The following is a 19,896-nucleotide window of genomic DNA, read 5'->3' as shown; positions in this document are numbered from 1 at the left end:
TCACATGGGCTTAAGGGAGGCAGGAAGTGGGGCGGGGTCACTGGAGATTGATTACGAGCTAGATTTGCGCCTGCAGGAACCGCACATTGTGTTTGCTAGCGGACATTTTGTTTTCCATTCAGAACACGGCTGCGCAAGGCGAAGCAAATGTTTGAATGGATGAGCTATGCTCAGATGTAAGGATTTGAGATATGCCCCGCAGCCTCGTCTGCACATCTTAGCCAGACTACGGAATGAGATCAAAATTCTAAATCAACAACAGCGTCAGCGTATTGAGCAAAAAAAAAAAAAAAAAAAAAAAAAAAGAAAAACTCTACGAATCACCAGCCTACCACCACAGCTTTGTTTTCAGAGGCTGTCGGCTGAGCGCGCAACTGGGACGGAGCCCAAACGCACTTAAGCTAACGCAGAGCAAGACGATCAGATTTTGCTAGTCCCTTGTTCCATTGTAATTAGGGGCTTATAAAGATCTCGAGCTTTCAAAGCAGTGCGATCCTGTCTTTTAATCTTTAGCTGAAAGGGAGGGAAAGTCATTTTTATATGCTAACCTGAAGCTCAACTTGGCAAGTGTCTGCTCTCCAGTGAAGCCCCTAGGTCAATGAACACTCAGAGGCACTCCTGATTGTCCAGAGGCCTTCCATAAAAACCGTTACGGCACGTTTATTAAATTCCCCCCCTCCCCGATCTCCTCCGAGTTCATCCCCACTTCCACTGCCTATTAACCACACAGTTTTGAGTACAGACAATACCTGATGTCTCTGGCTAATGGTTATTGACCTTGATTTTTCTCGCCGCTTCAAGATAAAGCCCACCCAGACACGGCAGGATGCGATGAGATTCGAAGCAGCAATGCTGACATCGAAGCCCGTTTCGCTGTCGAATTACCGATAAGATACCTTGTTTTGCACAAACAGAAATATCGCATCATATTCAACAGATGTAATTCCCATGTCTCTGAATCACGCTATAACTGGGTCTGTTTTTTCCGGCACCAGTGATGCTGCATTTCTCATTTAGAGCACATACAGCATGTATCATACCTCAGGTTCATTTGAATAAAATGACACATGTAAAGCCCATCAACAGAGGTGACTACCAAACTAACGTACTGTGAGATTGAGAGACATCTCGTGGCAGATGGATCTGGCATTGCAACAAATAATATACTTGCAAAGCATACGAACCTTATCTTTTACACATCATTACCTTAATGAACACCCCCATTTATAGTAATCACCAGTTACTCAAGCAACTGTTCAGATTCTAGACCGAGGATGTCAAATTCTCGATGTCTACAGCAAAACATCAGCCTAACCAACTAATTGAGCTGCTTACTAAAGAATGAGCTTTATTTTGTAATCCTTATTGTGGTTTATCCAGTATGACTAAATTAACAAAATTAAGAAATGCTTTCCCCACACATCAATTTCTTTAATCTTACTGTGGAAGCCTTATCTTGGAGGTTTGTTACACAGCATGCAAAATCCCCCCAAACACAAAAGGAAAGACGAGAGCGAGTCAGTTCCGTGGAATTTTGTAGAGCTAATGGTTTTCCCCAAACTAGCCGTACAGACAGGCAACGCTTGTGAAACCAGAAGATTTGACTGTAGAGCAAAGAGGGTTGAAGTTAACAACCGTAGAGCAAAGCAGGGTATGGAGACCAACCAACATGACTACAATATGATGGGAAGAAAACGTCATTAGAGACAATTGTCTTGCTTATATGAATGTCGCAAAAAAAAAAAAAAAGAGGAGGGAAAATAGAGTCTCGCCAGTACCACTTCACAAAGTTGAGTCTGCCCAATGCCTCGAACACACCAGCCCCGCTGTTCAAATTTAAGCATTCATGACTGGGAAAGTAACGCTCCCGAGAACTCGTAACCATAGAAACTGCTCACTCCGAGTGATTTCACCAGAAAGAGATGACTCCAAATTTCTCTCCCCGCCGCAGGCAAAATGAACGCAGACGAAGGCTGCGGTTTTAAAACGAGCGCATTAACCCCTCCCTCTGGGCCAAGGGGTTGCGCATTCAAATGCTTGATGGGGCAACGTTGCTGTATCCAGGAATGACGGATTTTAAAGTAATTGTGTAAGCAAGAAAACAAAAACAGCTGCGCAAATGGTTCGCAGATGTAAGACGTAAAACTCTCCGCGTCGCAAGCGGGACCAGCGTCAACAATTTCAATTTATAAAATCTCAGAAAAAGAGACATAAACCTAACCGCTGCATGAGATGCAACCGTAACCAGTCGCCCGTTTCATAAATGTGGCTAAAATACAATTCATAAATCACTGAACGCCTGCATTTGTATTCTAGAAGAAAATGAAGGACATCATCCATTTGAATATTTGCATTGTATGGTGAAAAATCAGATGTCTCTTACACAAACCAAGCGGTAGGTTTAGACACAAAAGCAGCCAGAGAGAAATTCTTTGCCGCAGTACGCCCTGACTGTGGCTCCGAGCGTGCAAATGCACAGACGATTCGCTATGCGGCTTGCCGCTTCACTTCTCCGCTGTGGAATCGCAGAGATGGCAGGATGCTCATTCCTACTCATCGCGAATCCAGGCTTCCCCCTTATTAGAGGTGTTACATTTGCATGGCAAGCAGTCTCGAACGCCTCATAAGGTGGGCAGCGAACCTCTGACCACCACCCCAGAAACACAGGTCTTTGCAAACATTTTACAACCTGGTGCTGTTACAACCCACTGAATAAAAACCACATTACACATGATCCTCAGTAGTACTGGCACGCCACCCTAGACCCTCAGCACCCCCACAAGATGTCTGTACTCAGCAAGACGCTGTAGTTACTATAAAGCTGCAACACATCTAAGTCCTGGATAAACCCACTCAAAACGTCACTACACCATGCTCAATCCACATTCCTCAACCTCTACTACAGAAACACTAAGAAAGGAATCAATTCCTAGCAGATGTCATCTAAGCTCTGAGGGGGCAACCGGTAGCACTATGGTTCATGGACCTGAATTTTACCCATAAGAGTTCTTGTTTGATACCCAGGAGTAGCTCTGTAATTGTACTCCAAGGCTTCGGTTCATGAAAATACACACCTTGTGCTAGCGAACAGTGTGAAAACAATGATGAAGTGACGAGGCACCCTCCTTATTTAGCTAATTTAGCTGTGAAAACAGCTTGGCAGGTCGACTTTGTGTTAGACCTTGAAGGGAATAACACCGTTAATGGTGCTAAAGGGTCCTGTCTGTTGCTGTGCCGCATAAGCCATCTGTGGCATGGAGACCCAGGGACGCTTATACAGCTGGGGTCCTTTTCCCTGCTTTGCTCAGAGCGACACCTGTGGTCGGCCATGCGATTACGGGCCTGCGGGTGGAATCGGCAAATGGCTCTTTCCACCGAGCGCGCTGTGCCGCACGACAAAGTCCGCAGCCTGTAGAGCGACAAAGACGGGTGCCTCGGCACACAGATCGGAGGACTTCCTCTGCTCCCGAGTTGATGTGGGGTGTCATGCTTCGAGGGGGAGACATAAGAATTAGGTAAACGGCTCCAACTAAAGCAGCAAGACGTGAGGAGAAGAAAGTCACAAATGCTTCCTACTTGCTCTGATGCATTAAGTAGCGCACCATGCAAGGGGAGCAGCCTATCCTGAGCCAATACGTGTTCGGATTGCCTATAAGGATATTTTTGTTATTTCAGCACAGGGCGCGGTTATGCGGTAGAGGGACGCCTTGAGGTGCCGCAGGGGGAGAACAAAGGGGCCATGTCTGAAACGCTCTTCGACGGGAGAGCGGTCCAAGCGCCGAAGCGCACACAAGCGTGTATTGTAGCGTCTGTAACACGATCTCCCGCTCCCCTGTTCACGCTCCGATCCAACAATAGGCCGCTATGGGGAAGTTGTCTCCAGGTAATGCAGACACCCTCATGCCTTCACTCAGGATTACGAAATGCGTACGCCAACAGTTCTCGTACACAGGTCTTGTGCACGTCCCCTTGAATAACATCTCAATGAACATGGAGGACGCTAGTCACAGAAAAGAACTGAAACACGCCAAGGTGCCAAATACTGCTCATATTTTAGGCCTAGTTCTCTTTTCTTAATTCTGCTCCTCTCAAGGATGTTTTTTAAGTTTTGGGATATTCACATTTGAAGAAAAAGGTCATTGGGGTTGCAGAAAATCTACACCACAGCCGTAATTACTTCTGCAACAGTCATAATTACTGATAACATTTTAAAAGTTGGAGAAGGCAATTAGGGCAAAAAAACCTTTTTAAATAGAAATTCATTTTGTAGCATTCAGCAAATTGGTGTAAAAAAATAAAGCACTGACACTGCAAAACCAAAATAAGGCCAGACCAAAAAAAAAAAAAAAATGGAGTGAAACAAACTTTGAGGTGCTGCAGTCTGGCGTGAATAACTTTCACTATGGCCTGTCAATCAGATCATTTTGAGATATAAATCAATGGGGGGATATTTTAAAAAATAATTTTTAAAAGGGGGGGGGGGGGAACAAACAAAAACACACATTTCCCAAGCAAAACGCTGCCCGGACAGGAATCAGTGCTTTAACCAGCAGTTGTCTGGGCAATTTCACACAAGTTCTTCAACAAGATCTCCCAGCATAGACAGTGCACAGCGAGTTATAAATGCAGCTTACATATCCAACTTACCAATCAGTATGATAATGAAATTTTTTCCAGTGTTGTAAAAACTGTCTTGTAAATGTCAACAATGGGCAATGAAAGAAATAGATTGCAAGGAAACTGAACATTCAATCTTTTGAAGTCTTTAAAATTTACATGCTCAGGCCAAAATAGAGCCTCGATATAAAATGAATGATCAATAGTCATAAAAGTTTTGAAGACATTATGGATTTCAGAATGAGACCGAGTTACTCATATTTTATTTTTGTCACCCTTGATTCTCTGAGCTACTTTTCAAACAGGAATCTTCAGCAATTTCAATACTGAAGTGGGTGCTTCAAAAAACCTTAAAAAATTAAAACAAGGTAGATTTTGACCAAATTAAAAGCGTGAAAATGCTGCGCAAAGAAAAAGGGAACTGTGCCTTAATTCTCAGCAGTTTCAAAAAAAAAAAAAAAAAAACCCATGTGGTGTCATAGTATGAAAGCAAATATCCATTTGGACCAAAAAAAAGCTGCTGATATTCAATCTTGTTCCTGCAGTCCTACATGGATGTTAATTTTATACAAACTGATCTTGTAATGAATTAGCTGTGATTAAACTGCACAGTGAATTAATCGAATAAAAACAATTTGAATTAAATGCATTTGAACACTCAAACTGCATTGCATATTCATATAGTTGATAAGAAATACCTGGAAAGCTGACAAGATTAGCACATACTTTCATAATTCTCACCTTGTCAAATGCAAAAGAGTGTCATTTTAATGTTTTATAATTGTGTGTTTGTTTCACATTCCACACCCATGATAAAACTACAGTCACCTCCATAGGAGTTATGTATGTTAATTAGACCCCTACCTGGCAGCAAAGTATTGAATTTAAATGGTTGTTCTGCTTTACTGTGATACCTGACCTACATCTCATAAGGTGTTACCGTGTATGTCAATCAACATTTTTTTAAATATTGCGAGCATAACACAACACATATTAATGCAGGGTGTTCCATTTGCCCATTATTCTAGCCTGATATAGTAGTTTGAAAATGCATCTTAACATAAAGCTGTGCTAAATTCAATGTTTTATTTATTCATTTATTTTCATTTTAATCAACAGCGATAGAATGAGACCTCTCCTCGCTGTCATTCAGGATCAATTTGGACTCCAATTTGGAAGGCACTGCTGCAGACTCGAGCTCGGTACACTGACGAGGAGTCAAAGTCGTTGAGGAGAACAGGCTCGTGAGGCATTAAAATCAAACATTCACAAGTCATTTTGGCAAGGTTAACGCATTCCTTGTTGCAACCAACTCCTTGGACAGCATTTTCTTTTCCTTTGCAGAAAAAGGTTTTTCGGCATTATGAAAGGTCCAATTCAACTTGTTTCTCCTGCAACAATATTTTTCATTTAGTCATTTTGCAGTAGGACAGGACCGACTAACTCTTAAAGGGCTACAACCGAGCAAGTTTTAGAATAGATTTTAATTAGTAAATCATTTCAGTGTAAATTAGGCACGATCTCAATATTTATGTCAAAGTAATTTAAAGCTGAATGAAAGAACTAAATTAAAGCAGAAACAAATATACTCTGTAGCTGCAGAAAACTGGTTTTTCTGTTGGCCTATTATCACCTAGGTGTTCCCAAAGGAAACAATAATCCTACACCTTGGTTGTAAAGTACAACCGTTTGCAACAGATTTATAATACTTTCAAATGCCCTACTGTTAAAACCTACCAGACAATGTCAGGCTTCTGTTTTGTTTTACTTTAAATATAAGGCATGTCAAACCCTTATATATGATAAACGCACCATTACCAAAGCTGATGGGCCTCATTGTGCAGCAGTCCGCATCTAATTGACTCGAATCAGATGACATCAACTTACCTTAGCGTGTCCCTGCTATCCCAGTAAACAGAGAAAAAAAAAAAGAGAAAAAAAAAAACACAAAAAAAAAAGCTAAAATCAAGCCATAACACACCGAAGAAGCGAATGAAAAAAAGAATGAAAATCTTTGTAAACCGGAGGGGAAGATTCATCCGCTGCATTTGGCTTCTGGGGGAGCACTCAAGTGCCACACCCCGTTCCCAACAGAACTTACTCGTCGTATTTGATATGATAAATGATCTCCTCAGTGTCTGTGAAGTCCGTGAGAGAGGTGGAGGGCCCGCGGTCCGAGTGCAACAGGACATTCCCGTTATTGTCCGTGACGGAGAGGCCTTGTTCCACGTCCTGTTTGCCGCTAGTCCTTTTCCCTGGCTTCCCGCTCTGTCCCGCGACCGGGGCTTTGCCATTCTGTCCCTTCGAAACGCGGCTCACATTCTCTATGCTGGCCTCAAACCAGGCGCCAATGCTGATGTCCCTGCAGTCCACCAGCTCATGAATCTGTGGAAGCGAAAAAGGGAAACTTACTTCACACCCTGTGCACCCACCACAGTCTCACAACAAGAATTGCCATCAATGACTTTGCTATAATTTACTCTTAAGTATAACACCCCATTAAGAAATCAGCAGAAGACGATGAGCAAGAAATGCCTTTTAATTATTCATTTTCAGTCAAAATTTCATGAGCTATTTTCACGTGTCGCTTTCTGCACAATATTGCAGGTGACCGGTACAGGTGATTCACGCCTGCAGGTATCCATTGACATCTCTAGCACCATCTGCAGCCTTATTGTTGTGCAATTACTCTAATGCTCTTAGATTAGCACTATCTTCCAATTTACTTTCGGGTGTTTTGAGTCTTTTGCAGGTGACAATTACTGTACTTCATGTGCTCGCCTCCTATGCCAATTTCCAATATTAAACATTTTTATTATGCAAATTGGAATAGCTCCTTGTTTTACAACAACTACTGCATTACAGTACGATTACATTTATTCATTTAACTGACACTTTCCTCCAAAGCAACTTACAATGTTAATCTATTTATAATTATTTATTCCTTTATACACCTAGGTAATGCTACTGGAGCAATTTAGGGTAAGTACCTTGCTCAATGGTACTACAGCCAGAGGTGAGATTCAAACCTGTGACCTTTGGGTCCAAAGGCAACAGCTCTAACCACTTTTCTACCAGCTGTCCCTGACTGCTCACATTCGAAACATCTTACTACTGAAAAATACTTTCCGAAAACAAGCAGTTTTCCCCACAGTTTTCTAATCCATGCTAGTTCACAGCTTTTCTTTTTGAAAATAGATGTAATTATCTGTTTTCTATCTAAAAGCAGAATGTTTTTCTCAGCTGTAGATACAATCAGCTGGAAAACAATTACAGTTAAAGTGCTGTGTTTGAGCGCCTAAGGAAAAAGACAAAAATGACATCCAGCGGCAAAAAATTTGAAAAATTACATCGGATCTCTACAGACCTCTAAACTGCTACACTTGTACAAATCTCTCACAACTTTAATTACCCAAGGGATCAAACATGAAATTGAAATAATCCCATCATTTTTTTATTTTTTTTTTTTTATTTTCACATTACCTTCAACACCTCAGTCTCAGCCTGCTTTGTCACCTGTTACCTTGGAAACAGAACTCTAAAGTCACCCAAAAAGGTGTGGCTCTGCCTTCATTAAAAGGCACCAAACAGGTGTGAATCAGTAAAAAAAACAAAACACCCACCACAATTTGTAACATTATTCTGCATACCTTTTTATTTTCACTTCAAACACATTCAACATTTCAACATCGCTTTTTAAAAACATGGAAGGATGAAATGTCAGAAGAGCAAGGGAATGCAGTACATTTTATCTTGGCGGAAGCATGAGATGCAATAAGGCCGCGAGTCGGCGGAAAACACGCAACCACCTGTCGCCTTATTTAAAACTGCATAGAGGATTGTTTCCCGTATGCCTGGCAGGCCTTCCTCTCCCATTTAGAGGCGAGCCGCAGAAATCAGGGTGCAGGCAATTTGTCTCAGTCCACTGGAACCTGGTGCACCTAAAACAGGAGATTTCTCACCCTGATTAGCTACGGAAATCAACAAAGTCAGACAACCAAAAAAAAAAAAAAGAAATCCATCTTAAAAAATTTCAGTCCTTTCAGCATACACTAAAATTTAAAGGCTTTCCTCCAAAGCAATGCACAACTGAGTAAACAGAAGGACATTAAGCAACGCTCGACAAACACACAAACGTCAATACAACTTTTGTTGACGCACATTACGTGGATAGCTGCCTATGGAATTGAGTCTCATAGGAAATACAAAGATGATCATAACCAAGGATGTGATACACATGGGGAGAGGGGGGAATAGTTTATATGAAGATGTGTTTTCAGATCCTTCCTGAATACCAAAAGGGATTCAGCAGTTCTGAGGGAGAGGGGAAGCTCATTCCACCACATCAGAGCACATGTCTGAATCATGGCAAAGTGAAGGAAGTGGCAGATTTAGTCAGATGTATGGTCTGTGCTCTGATGGTGTCAGGAGGAGCGTCGGCGAGCCAAGCATGGTCATAGCCCCAAGGACCCCCGCCGCTGTTCCAGCAGAAGAAAAATAATAACAACCCTCCTCCGGTCATCATGTTCAATACAAGGCAGTAACAATGCCTTTCACATGTGCCAGACCAAAGTCAAGAGGCACATCCAAACCGCAATTGATACTTTCAGCCATCTTATCCGAAACGTCGTTCCCGTCGAGAGCCTTTTGATTTGGAAACGCTGCTGATGTTTTTGTGATGTCTTGTTTACAGGATGTGAATTATATATTAGACATTTTTGCCGAAAACCAGAAATGTGCCTTTCTTGTATGAATTGTGCAAGGAAGCGGTGTTTTCTGAGATTGTTAGACTATCTGTCAGCTACTGTGAATGAGTAGGCTGTACCTGGAAAGTGTGACTGTGACACTGAGCATGGTGTTCCATAAAGTCTCTCAAGTGGGTAACTGATCTCCACAGCGATGGAGACTGCAGCTTCATTACTTATCATCCATTTCTGATTACACATCAAATCCTGCAAATTACATGAGACATAGTCCAGTGTGGGGGGGAGGGGGGGTGATGGCACATGGCTTTATGAGTTTTTGTGCATATTAAGTACAAAAGTCATTAACTTTTGTCTTACAGCACGTGGCTATTTCTTAGTCCCACCCCCAAACTGACAAGGCAGCATGATTCTAGAATATTCCGAACAACGCCCCTGTACATGGTGCACGTACGTTGATACTCTACACGCTCAGTGTTTGTTGCAGAAAGCAAAAATCTGTAAATTGTAATAACTTCAGCGTTTCCTATGTCGTCCTTCGGCTATGCCAAGACTGTACACAGCCTGCTTCTCAATGTCTTTTTCTGAGCAGCTCTGCGCAACTGGAAAACTGTTTATCCCTGCTGAAATCCGCATACACGTAACCCTTTTGCACGAGCCAGCTTGGAATCTTCAGCTCCAGAACCAGCATAATTTCCTCTGGTCTGGAAAACTTTCCTCCCCTCCACGCCAAGACTTCCTCTGTCCCGCCACCTAAAGCAGAATTCAAGCTCAAGGGGAAAAGCTAGAAGAGTATTTTAAGTGTCTGGCCATGGATTAAAGGGCAGCGTTTGAGCAACGGTGAAGTATCCTGTGGAGAACTGCACTACACTTTAAGGAGGTTGGGTCGCCCCTCCAAAAAAAAAAAAAAAAAAAAAAAAAAAAAAAGCAACATTTCATTGATTAAACCCTTATTTATGATTAGATTAACAACTGATAGTCTCCCTGCCACTAATGACATTGTAGCACTACTGTGCAATAAATAAGTAAATACCTTTTGGAAAATTCTCAGATTTGGATCAACGGAGAGAAAAAGTCATGAATACAGTACCTGACCGTGTGGGGGGGCTGAAAAGTAAGTAAAAACATTTAACAATGACCGGCACCTCTTCCCCTACCCAACAAAAGTACTACCACACATCAACCATCCTAATTTGACAATACAAAAGATGTGCAAAGCTGAGTTTCTGCAGATTACTACAAATCTAATAAAAATTTTTATAGGAAAGTTATTGGAAAAATTATGTACAGCTTCATCTAATTCCAACACTAATAAGATGGGCGGTACGGTGGAACAGCGAGTAGCGCTGCTGTCTCACAGCGCTTGGGTGGTGCGAGAGGACGTAGGTTCGATCCCCGCTCAGTCTGCGTGGAGTTCGTATGTTCTCCTCATGCCTGTGTGGGTTTCCTCCGAGTGCTCTGGTTTCCTCCCACAGTCCAAAGACTGGATGTTCAAGTTCCCCCATAGTGTGTGAGAGAGAGTGTGTTCCACTGATGTATGGATGAGTGACCTAGTGTATCTAGAAGTGTAAATTTTTGAAAAACAAAGGTAATATGATCACATTTTATGAAAAATTACACAAAACACTTCAAAATTCTTTTTTTTTTCTTCCATTGTACATATAGACCTAAGGCAAACAATGATTTTGCCAAAGTGAAATCATTAAAACTATATTTACAGTTTTAGGCAATTCTTTGGTCACACACACACACAAAGTCGAATACATTCTGTATCGCATACACAAGTGAACTACAAGCAAACTACAATATCACCATGCTTTACCCTCCCCACACAGCACTGTTCTCCTTTTGACTTGAAACACTGCTGGAAAGGCTCAAAAATTAAAGTTTTTGTCCTTTGTAGTCTCAATTCCGCAATGCAAAACGCGGGTTCGAATGCCACCTCCAGTTGTAGTACCCTTGAGCAAGGTACTTACCCTGAATTGCTCCAGTAAAACTGCCCAGCTATACAAATGGGTCAAAAAAAATAGTAAGCAGATTAACACTTAGTCGCTTTAGAGAAGAGAATAAATGTAACATAATGAAACCAATGAATGCAAATAATGTAAATGTAAATCAGAAAATCCATTCAGCTCCCCGCAAAATGATAAGGCACAGATGTTAAAGTAATATTAACAAGGGTGCAGTTTATACCATCACTTTCTCAAAATATGTTTCAAGTATAACAATCAGCACGAATCTGCACCACATTGTAAAATTCTGAAATTCTCTCTGGTTACTCTGGACGCGATGCAATAGTTTCTGGAACAACTGTTGAGCACCGTTTTAAGGACGGATATCGCATTTAAACAGGGAGAGTTTCTCAAGATGTTTCCCAACACAGGACCCTCCTGGTTCCACAGCAATACCAGAAAACATATTGTACGGCTGCTCTGTTATCACCACTTGTTGCTGACTTCGACACTGTTTATACCCCCATCCAATGGCATTATGGGAGTTCATTTGTGGACAGATAGTGTGGATTCTCTTTGGCAGGTCACCTTTGACACTGGTTTCAGAGCACTCCAAGACAGAACAGGCTGGCTCTCTCGAACTATGAAAAAAATGCAGCTGCTCCTAATGAAACAACAAGCCGCCAGCCACGCAGGCGCTTGATACACGGGCCGCACCAGGGCAGCGGAAAGCCTCCCATCTCGTACTTGGAAAAATGCCCTCTGGATTCCCATAAAACATTCCACGTGAAAACAAACGCGTGCAGAGGTTTAATTCCATTGTGTCATCAAAAAAATAAATAAATAAAATACATAAATAAAATATAATCACACACAGTGTCTATTTTTTCATAATTAAAAAAGTATCCATGGCCCCTGCTTGATGAATTCTTTTTTTTCCTCCAGTTTTGTCCCCCCCCCCCCCCCCAACCCCTGGTCCGGAGCATAGCCCAGAAGCAGGAGACAGGGCACACCCTGGACAGGACACCAACACATTGCAAGGCAATCGCACACGCTCATTCACCCGCACCTACACACAGACTAAGGACAGTTCAGAGTCACAGTTCACCTGAAACACATGCATTTCAACTGTGGGGGGTAAACTAACACGTACAGGGAGCACTCCGTGCAGAGCGAGCTGGATTCAAACCCGTGTTTGATAAGTTAAATATTTACATGTTCCTTTCCACCCTCCTATTTCCTATAAGGCTGTAAACCAGGCCTCAACAAAGATTGGAGATGTTTGCAGATGGAAACCAGTACTACTATAATAAGAAAAGGATGGGCGTGATTTGAACGGACTGCGAAACCACCAGTAGCAACGAAGCAGGAGTGGATTTGCTTTCTCACACAAGATAGTATCCTGGACCAATCAGCTCCTACTATTCCGTTAACTATTACATTTTTTTCTCGCGTCTTCAACAAAATATCCCAAGCTTACAGAAGACACTTTGAGCAATATAAATAACCTAACAAAGATTCTACCCAATTAATGCCACTGTGTCATGGCAACATTTTTCCGTCAGACAATCCCAAAGGCCAACTGCCAGCTTCAAGTTATCCCACACAGAACAAAGTGACCCCAATGTTTATTAATTAATTGGTGCTCCGTGTAAAAGGAATACTTAATGCCACCCATAGTAGAGAAGAAAGGGAAGAGTCAGTTAATTACGAGATAGATTGAAACGCCTTTTGTGATTTTCTTTCTTCAAATTCACTATTCACGAGCATAATTAAGCTGCAAAGGGCAGTAATTTTAAAAGGGGGCAGTGGCCACTGAGCAGGAATAAAGGCCGACAGAATGGCGAGCTGGCAAACGGTTCAAAAAACACACACACACACACACACACACACACACACACACACACACACACACACACACTGTACACCTATTTACATTCGCACCAGACTTGGGCAAAGTTCATCGCTGGGCCTGAACATATTGCACCAGGCTGCCAAGACCGACTCCTGGAAAAGACCCGACTATCGCTCGGCTAGGAGACGCTCGAGGAGCCCAAGGAAGTGGCAGGGCCACAGTCACAGTTCCCAAACAAACTGCCAGAGCCTGGCACCCACAACGCACTCGCTGCGTGGCCAAAACACTTAAGAGTGCTGTGTCAGCGGGTCGTCATGGAGACGGCGTACAAAGCAAAGGGTGTGAAAGGGTCCTTCTGGAAGGCCATCCAACGAAATGACCACAGACATACACATCAAAACCTCTGTAACTCAGCAGAAAGGTAGGAAAGTCACTTGTATATGACTAATAGATGAAATGGTAAGCAAAATGGAAAGTAAATACTATTCATTTTTGCTGTGCCTGGATACGAGGAAACGACCCACATGAAGGACAGTTGAAATTTTCTCAGTTTTAACCACCAGATGCCAGAAAAATCTGACGATGGCATAATGTTTGGAGAATGAATCATTGAAGGGCAAGGTGTCCTTCATTCCAGAGAGGCGGCTGGAGACAAACGATGCAGACTAAATCCTTTATACCTCCTAGAGCCGGACAGACCTCTGACTGGATGAAGCCAAAAAAGGGGGGGGGGAAAAAAAAAAGGTACTTCATTGGCAGTCCATCCATAACATGCAATGATCTGGTCTTTCACCCCCCCCCCCCCCCCCCCCCCCCCAAACATTTTTTTCAATTAAGGCTGCAGTGCCCATACCCCTGGCTGATTTTTACGCACCATTTCACAGTTGTTCCAGTGGATTCTGGGATATCTGAATACATCAGGTTATGCAGAGCCAGTTGCCATAGAAACATGCCAGTACCAAAACTAAACTGAATCCATCTTTCCTGCCTGTGAACTAATACTAATACACCCATGGTCAGTTTTGTATTCAACACACAGAGCGACATGAACAGGAGGAACTAAAAGCAGAAACAAGTACTAACCTTGAATGCGCCAATGCCTGGATCTATAAGAAATGAGCGGGAAGAGGTTGATGGCTGATTGTCGAGCAGTGGACTGGACGACTTTGCCCCATTGTTGGTGGTGGCCGTTGTACCGACAGGTGTCACCGAGCTACACGCCATACCCTCATAGTCTTTAGGGTTGGGGCTGTCAGGAGGGTCGGTTTGCGAGCGGATGAGCAGCTGCACAATGTCATTCAGGCCCACGTTGTAATCAAACAGCGTCTGGCCATCTTCCATCTGGAAGAGAGAAACAGCAGACACGACACATCGCCAGCCATTAGACAAGCATCTTCAAATGGTTTAACACAATAAGTGTGATTTAACACAAATCCTGCAGATGGCCTGTGCTACAGGTAATGTCCATGGAGAGCTGCTTAACCTTAGCCAAAGTTACTATGCGTTACCTTGCACATATTGTGTGCTTTCTAAAAAAACGATGACAACAAATATTATCCGTGGCCCTTTTGCAACTACGATCACACTAATGTTGCTTTACAAAGATGTGCAACAACCTACTGCAAAACTTCATAAGAGTATATTACTAACACACAGTTCTCTTTCTGCATTTGGGGATTTACCTTATGGGAGCAGTCAACAAAAGAAATACTACAAGTATTTACATTTACATTTAAAAGGCAAAAAGGCATATTTAAAAAGCAATTCCGGCAACAGAGAAACATTTCCATGCACTCCAACACAGGTACCAATAACTCAGCCTAAGCTACCATAGGTCACCTAGACATGACGACTTCTTTAAGCTTACATAGTTTAAACTACTATTGCTTCTTTAATTTCAAGATCGCAAGCATCACTTTTCCCAACATCACTTTCTCATTTAAATGCACAAAAGGGCACACTTATCTTTTCCAAAAACTCTTGGAAATTACTGTGATATTTACAGATCACTCCCTTTTGCAACCCCTCCCCCTTTTCTTTACTAATTGTATCATGCTATTATAGTTACTGTCGTTCACCTTCACAGTGTTTCATAGCACTCTTAGAGGAAATATTAAACACATGTCAGTTTCACATTAGTGGTCACTGTTAAAACACATTAAGCCATTAAGGCAAAAAAACCGTTAAAATTGGTGTAATTACATCGTATTCAAATCATAAAAGGACAACTTTAAGATACCACGTTTATGAATTCAACCAATTCTATTTTAATCCTTTGTGCTGGAATAAATTTTAGATTGAACTTAAAAGTTAAGGAATACCCTTGCTGACTGCTGTGCCATTTGAAATAGTTGAAGAATTAATTGGAAATGTGTTTTCTTTTAAGTGTATTCTGATTTATTGTACTGTGGGATGGTTTACTTTGTCTCAAGTCATTTTGTGCTTCTCGGTTTCTGCAGCTCTGGCTAGGTCTCAGTTGGAAAAGCACATTATAATTAAGGGTGACTCCCCAGTTTCAAAAGAGGAAAAAAAAAATTTAAGGTCAGCAACTGTCGTCTAGCCTAGGTTCAGTGAGTCCAACACCAACTGGTAAAGTTCACAGCAGTTCACATGGGATAAACTTAGCAGAACATCTCAAACCCAATTCTTTATGAACACATTCGGAACAAAACCAAAATGTTACTTAAAAACAGACGATTTCACTTTAATGGCAATGGGGGAATTTTATCATAAAACAAAGAATAAATGTAAGCATACATCAGGGTCTTGGGAATGAAAGCCAACCATCCCAGAGTGCACACAATACATAGCGGCCTTGTTCGGAAGACGGCTTTGTTATTAATAAAGGAATGTGGTGGAAAAAAAAAGGCCTCATACATGTTTCGACATTTGTTGCATTAATTTTTTGTTGAATAATTGGTTTCAAAAAGAATATTGATATCCATCTTACTTGGATGTGGAAGGACAAAGACAATTGTAGGTTTAGTTTTTAAAATTTCATTTACTACATGCAGGGAAAAAAAATAAAAAATTCAATTAATTATGCCTGAAATAAGTTATGTCAGATTCCTGCAGTTTTCTTAAATCCCAGACTATAAACTCCTGGTGCCTTTACTAATTTGTGATCTTTTTAATTTGAATTCTTAGGTACTGACTTTTGTTCACCAAGGAACGTACTTCCCAGTATGCATCATATAAAACTGACGTGTCTGTGAATTTTATATCATAGCTTGCGCACACATAGCCTACCACTGATTGAAAGCAAACAGTATGGGGACATTTTTATTAACTATACTCAAGACCACAATGCCTGGAAAACATTCTATAACACGAGTTGGTAAAGGAAAGGCCTCGAGAAAATTCTGCAGTTTATCACCATAATTCGATTATATCACCTTCATTATTAGAAGTAATTTACAGTACCACCTATTGTGAGATGAACAGATTTGTCAAGATTATCACATGAATCTGCTAGAACTCTTAACAAAAAGGCATTACAATTTAAAAACAGTTTCTTTAAGCACAAACATCACCCTTATTATTACTGTAACAGAAACCAACCACCGAGACATAAATGTACACATTACTTTATTTCTGTTTCTTCTGTATAAGAGTGGCAAGTTACCGACATATTTGTCAGAAAACATTAAATGTCATTTTTGACCAGTAAGGAAAAACTAAATCACGGAACAAAGGTTGATCTTGACGCTAAAATTGAAGCGCAGCGGAACATTCTGGAAAATGCTGGGATAGACCAGGAAACGCCTTGCACAGTTCACCCAGACACTGTATTCCCCTCCCCCACTACCCATATCTGAACGGTGCAAAGGGGGCGGGAAAGGAGGGGAGAGGGAAAAAAAAAAAAAATAGGTCACAATTCTAATCAACAGTCTATAGCCCTAAGCAGCCCAACACCGAACACAATACCAACAGTAAATTAACACTCTACTAAACACTTTTTATTTATTTATATTCATCCTTTCAGATGGAATCCATTCTTTTTCAGCAATTCGCGGGCTGAAGCCAAACAACACTTCCTCTGCTCGCCACACATCTGCCGCGGAGCTCGAAAAAGCAGAAGCTCGCAAGGCGGTAGCGTGGAGAGCATTCGCAATCATCGTTGTATTTATTGCAGCATTAATGAAAGAGATATAGGGTCACCGGTAGCATCCTACCTGACCAAAATTCAGGAATAAACACTAATTTGACAGACAGATAAATAAGAAACCAATACAGTACCCATGAAACAACAGCAACATGAAACATTATGAAAGGCACAACTGTAAAATGTTTCATTTACAATTACATCTGATTAATATACTAGGTCATTACACTCCCTATAAAATATTTTTATGGCTGTTACCTTTCAGCAAGAATTTACATTTGTTACAATGAAATGGACCCCTACAAATTTAGTACCTAGCAGTTAAGAATGTAAAAATTAAACGGCATAAAGATACTTCATTTAAATGCAGACAAGGAAAGGAGTCTCACTGAAGAAAGAACTACAGTAAATTTAACACATCTGAATTCATTTCCAATAATAAGTCTGAAGATTTCATTTAAGAGGCTGAAATGTACACAGCCTATAAGTGCATCTTTTCACATACATGCAAATCAGATTAATGGTAAAATACATGATGTCTAAGGAATGTGCATCAGAGCCTTCCGAATCTGGAGAAGTCGTAGCATAATGGCGGTAACGCAACGTGCGTGTCGGACAAATTTCCATTCACTGCCGTACCAGTGCAACAGCTCTCTTGTGTCTCTACAAGCAAGCTACAGGGGGGTGTACTCACGAAGTGTGACCGCTGTGTTTTGCGGCATACCTTTTGCCAGCACAAGATACCAGCAGCTTAGAGAGCTCAAGTATCGCTATGAGCTGGACAGTTTTCGGATGATGAAATCAGCACTCAACAAAAGCTCAGATATCTCACATATCGCCGTTTTGTGCGAGTCAACCGTGGTACCCTGTCCAGTCCCTTTGTATGGAATGCTGCCTAATTGGTCTACTGCCAAGAGCAAACGTTCTACTTGTGTCAGGAAATAAGATTTTCGGTAACTTTTTAGAACCTTCGACCAAAAATTACTTATGCTGATATTTGCAGCAGTTCACTGAAAATTCATTAAACAGTTGTTACAAAGAAGTTAGTATGGATGGCATGGTGGCACAGCGAGTATGGGTGGTGCAAGAGGAAATGGGTTCGATCCCCACTCAATCTGTGTGGAGTTTGCCTGTTCTTCCCGTGTCTGCATGAGTTTCCTCCAGGTGCTCCGGTTTCCTCCTACAGTCCAATGACATGCTGTTCGGGTTCCCCAGACCAGTGCATGTCTGTGATCGTGTGTTCCACTGATGTATGGATGAGTGACCCAGTGTAAGTAGTGTATCTAGCAGTGTAAGTCACTACGGTGAATAAGGTGTGTGGGCTGATAACACTACACAGTATCCACTGGAAGTTGCTTTGGAGAAAAGCATCTTCAAAATAAATTAAATGTAAATGTAGTATCAATGTTGTCAATACATGGTTAAAAACTACCTCCAAAACTGTTGTCATAAAAAAAAAAAAAACAACTTAAATATGACATTAAATATTTGAATGACACTAAAATTATATATACATATGTATACACACACGCGCAGTTAAAACTTATATCCAAAGAGTAAGGCTAATTCTTGCCTGAAATCTCGATAAACACTACTGAATGAAACAATGGCAACATTTTTTTGTTCAACTTGGTGTCTTTCCTTGGAATGAGCAGGTTCACACTGGCAAGTGACGGTTCAACACAACAAAGTGAAAACAGATTGTTTTGCTTTGTCAGTTGCTGAGTTTATAATTTGTCAACATGTTTAAACTGCTTATAATGCAAGCTCATAAGTTCTTTTCTCCAGCATCCTTGCTTAGCAAAACAGAGAATATTGGTAGCAGTTTAAATTAAAAACAGGGGAAAAAAAATCTAAATTTGTCTAAAATATCTAAAAGCAGCACACAATTCATTACACTAACCTAAAAAGTGTAATATTTATACCACTTTCCATTTTGAACACAGTAAACTAACCAAGTTTACATAATCTCTTATGTAAATGAGTTACAACCATACATAGAAGACAGCATGCAAGTCTCCTGCAGCAGTATAACAGCAATGTTTATATACAGAATTAAGTTTATAAACTCCATAGCATTTCTGTTGTGTACTTTAGCTCCATCACTACTGATCTACAAAATACAGTGGATTTTGATTAACTGTAAAGTTGTTTGTTGATTCATACCATTATACACACTACATATTTGCTTAATAAGCATAAAATCTGGACTCGACATTTGCCATGCAGCCATCCATTTTTTTTGGAATGAAAACACAGTTAAAAACATCAATTTTTAAATATATTTTCTGGAATTCAAGAAAGAAAAATCAGAAAAAAAAAGTGGTTGTCAAGAGGCAAAATGAAACCCAAATTACTTTAAAAAGTGAACTGGAAAAAAATTTATATTCTTTGCGCCATGCTCTTCCTCATTAAGATCACAGGCAATTTCCTTCATAGTAGCGGGATGCTGGATGAAACTGCTCGATTTCTTGGAGAAAAAAAAAAAAAGTGATTTGCAAATACACAAAACTAAATAGACAACACAAAAATATATTATTTTAAAAGACATGTAAAAAGATGACCATTGTCAAAATTATTTTTAAAGTCACATATATTTCTTGGACAGTGCCATTAACCCCATGACTGAATTCCTCCTCCTCGCCTGCATTGGTCCAGTCACGC

General features: G+C 41.0%; 1 protein-coding gene across 1 annotated transcript in view; it reads right to left on the bottom strand.

The window, feature by feature from the left end:
• uhrf2 (ubiquitin like with PHD and ring finger domains 2) overlaps window positions 1–19,896 on the bottom strand; it is a 51,957-nt gene that overhangs the window by 20,714 nt on the left and 11,347 nt on the right. Inside the window, exons 2-3 of the mRNA XM_018754920.2 lie at window positions 14,211–14,468; window positions 6,719–7,002 (exon numbers count right to left, since the gene is read on the bottom strand). Of these exons, the coding sequence (XP_018610436.1) occupies window positions 6,719–7,002; window positions 14,211–14,468 (542 nt within the window). The remainder of the gene's footprint in view (window positions 1–6,718; window positions 7,003–14,210; window positions 14,469–19,896) is intronic.

This window comes from Scleropages formosus, chromosome 6, assembly GCF_900964775.1.
Source record: "Scleropages formosus chromosome 6, fSclFor1.1, whole genome shotgun sequence".
NCBI lineage: Eukaryota > Metazoa > Chordata > Actinopteri > Osteoglossiformes > Osteoglossidae > Scleropages > Scleropages formosus.
This window is presented reverse-complemented; position numbering and strand designations above follow the sequence as displayed.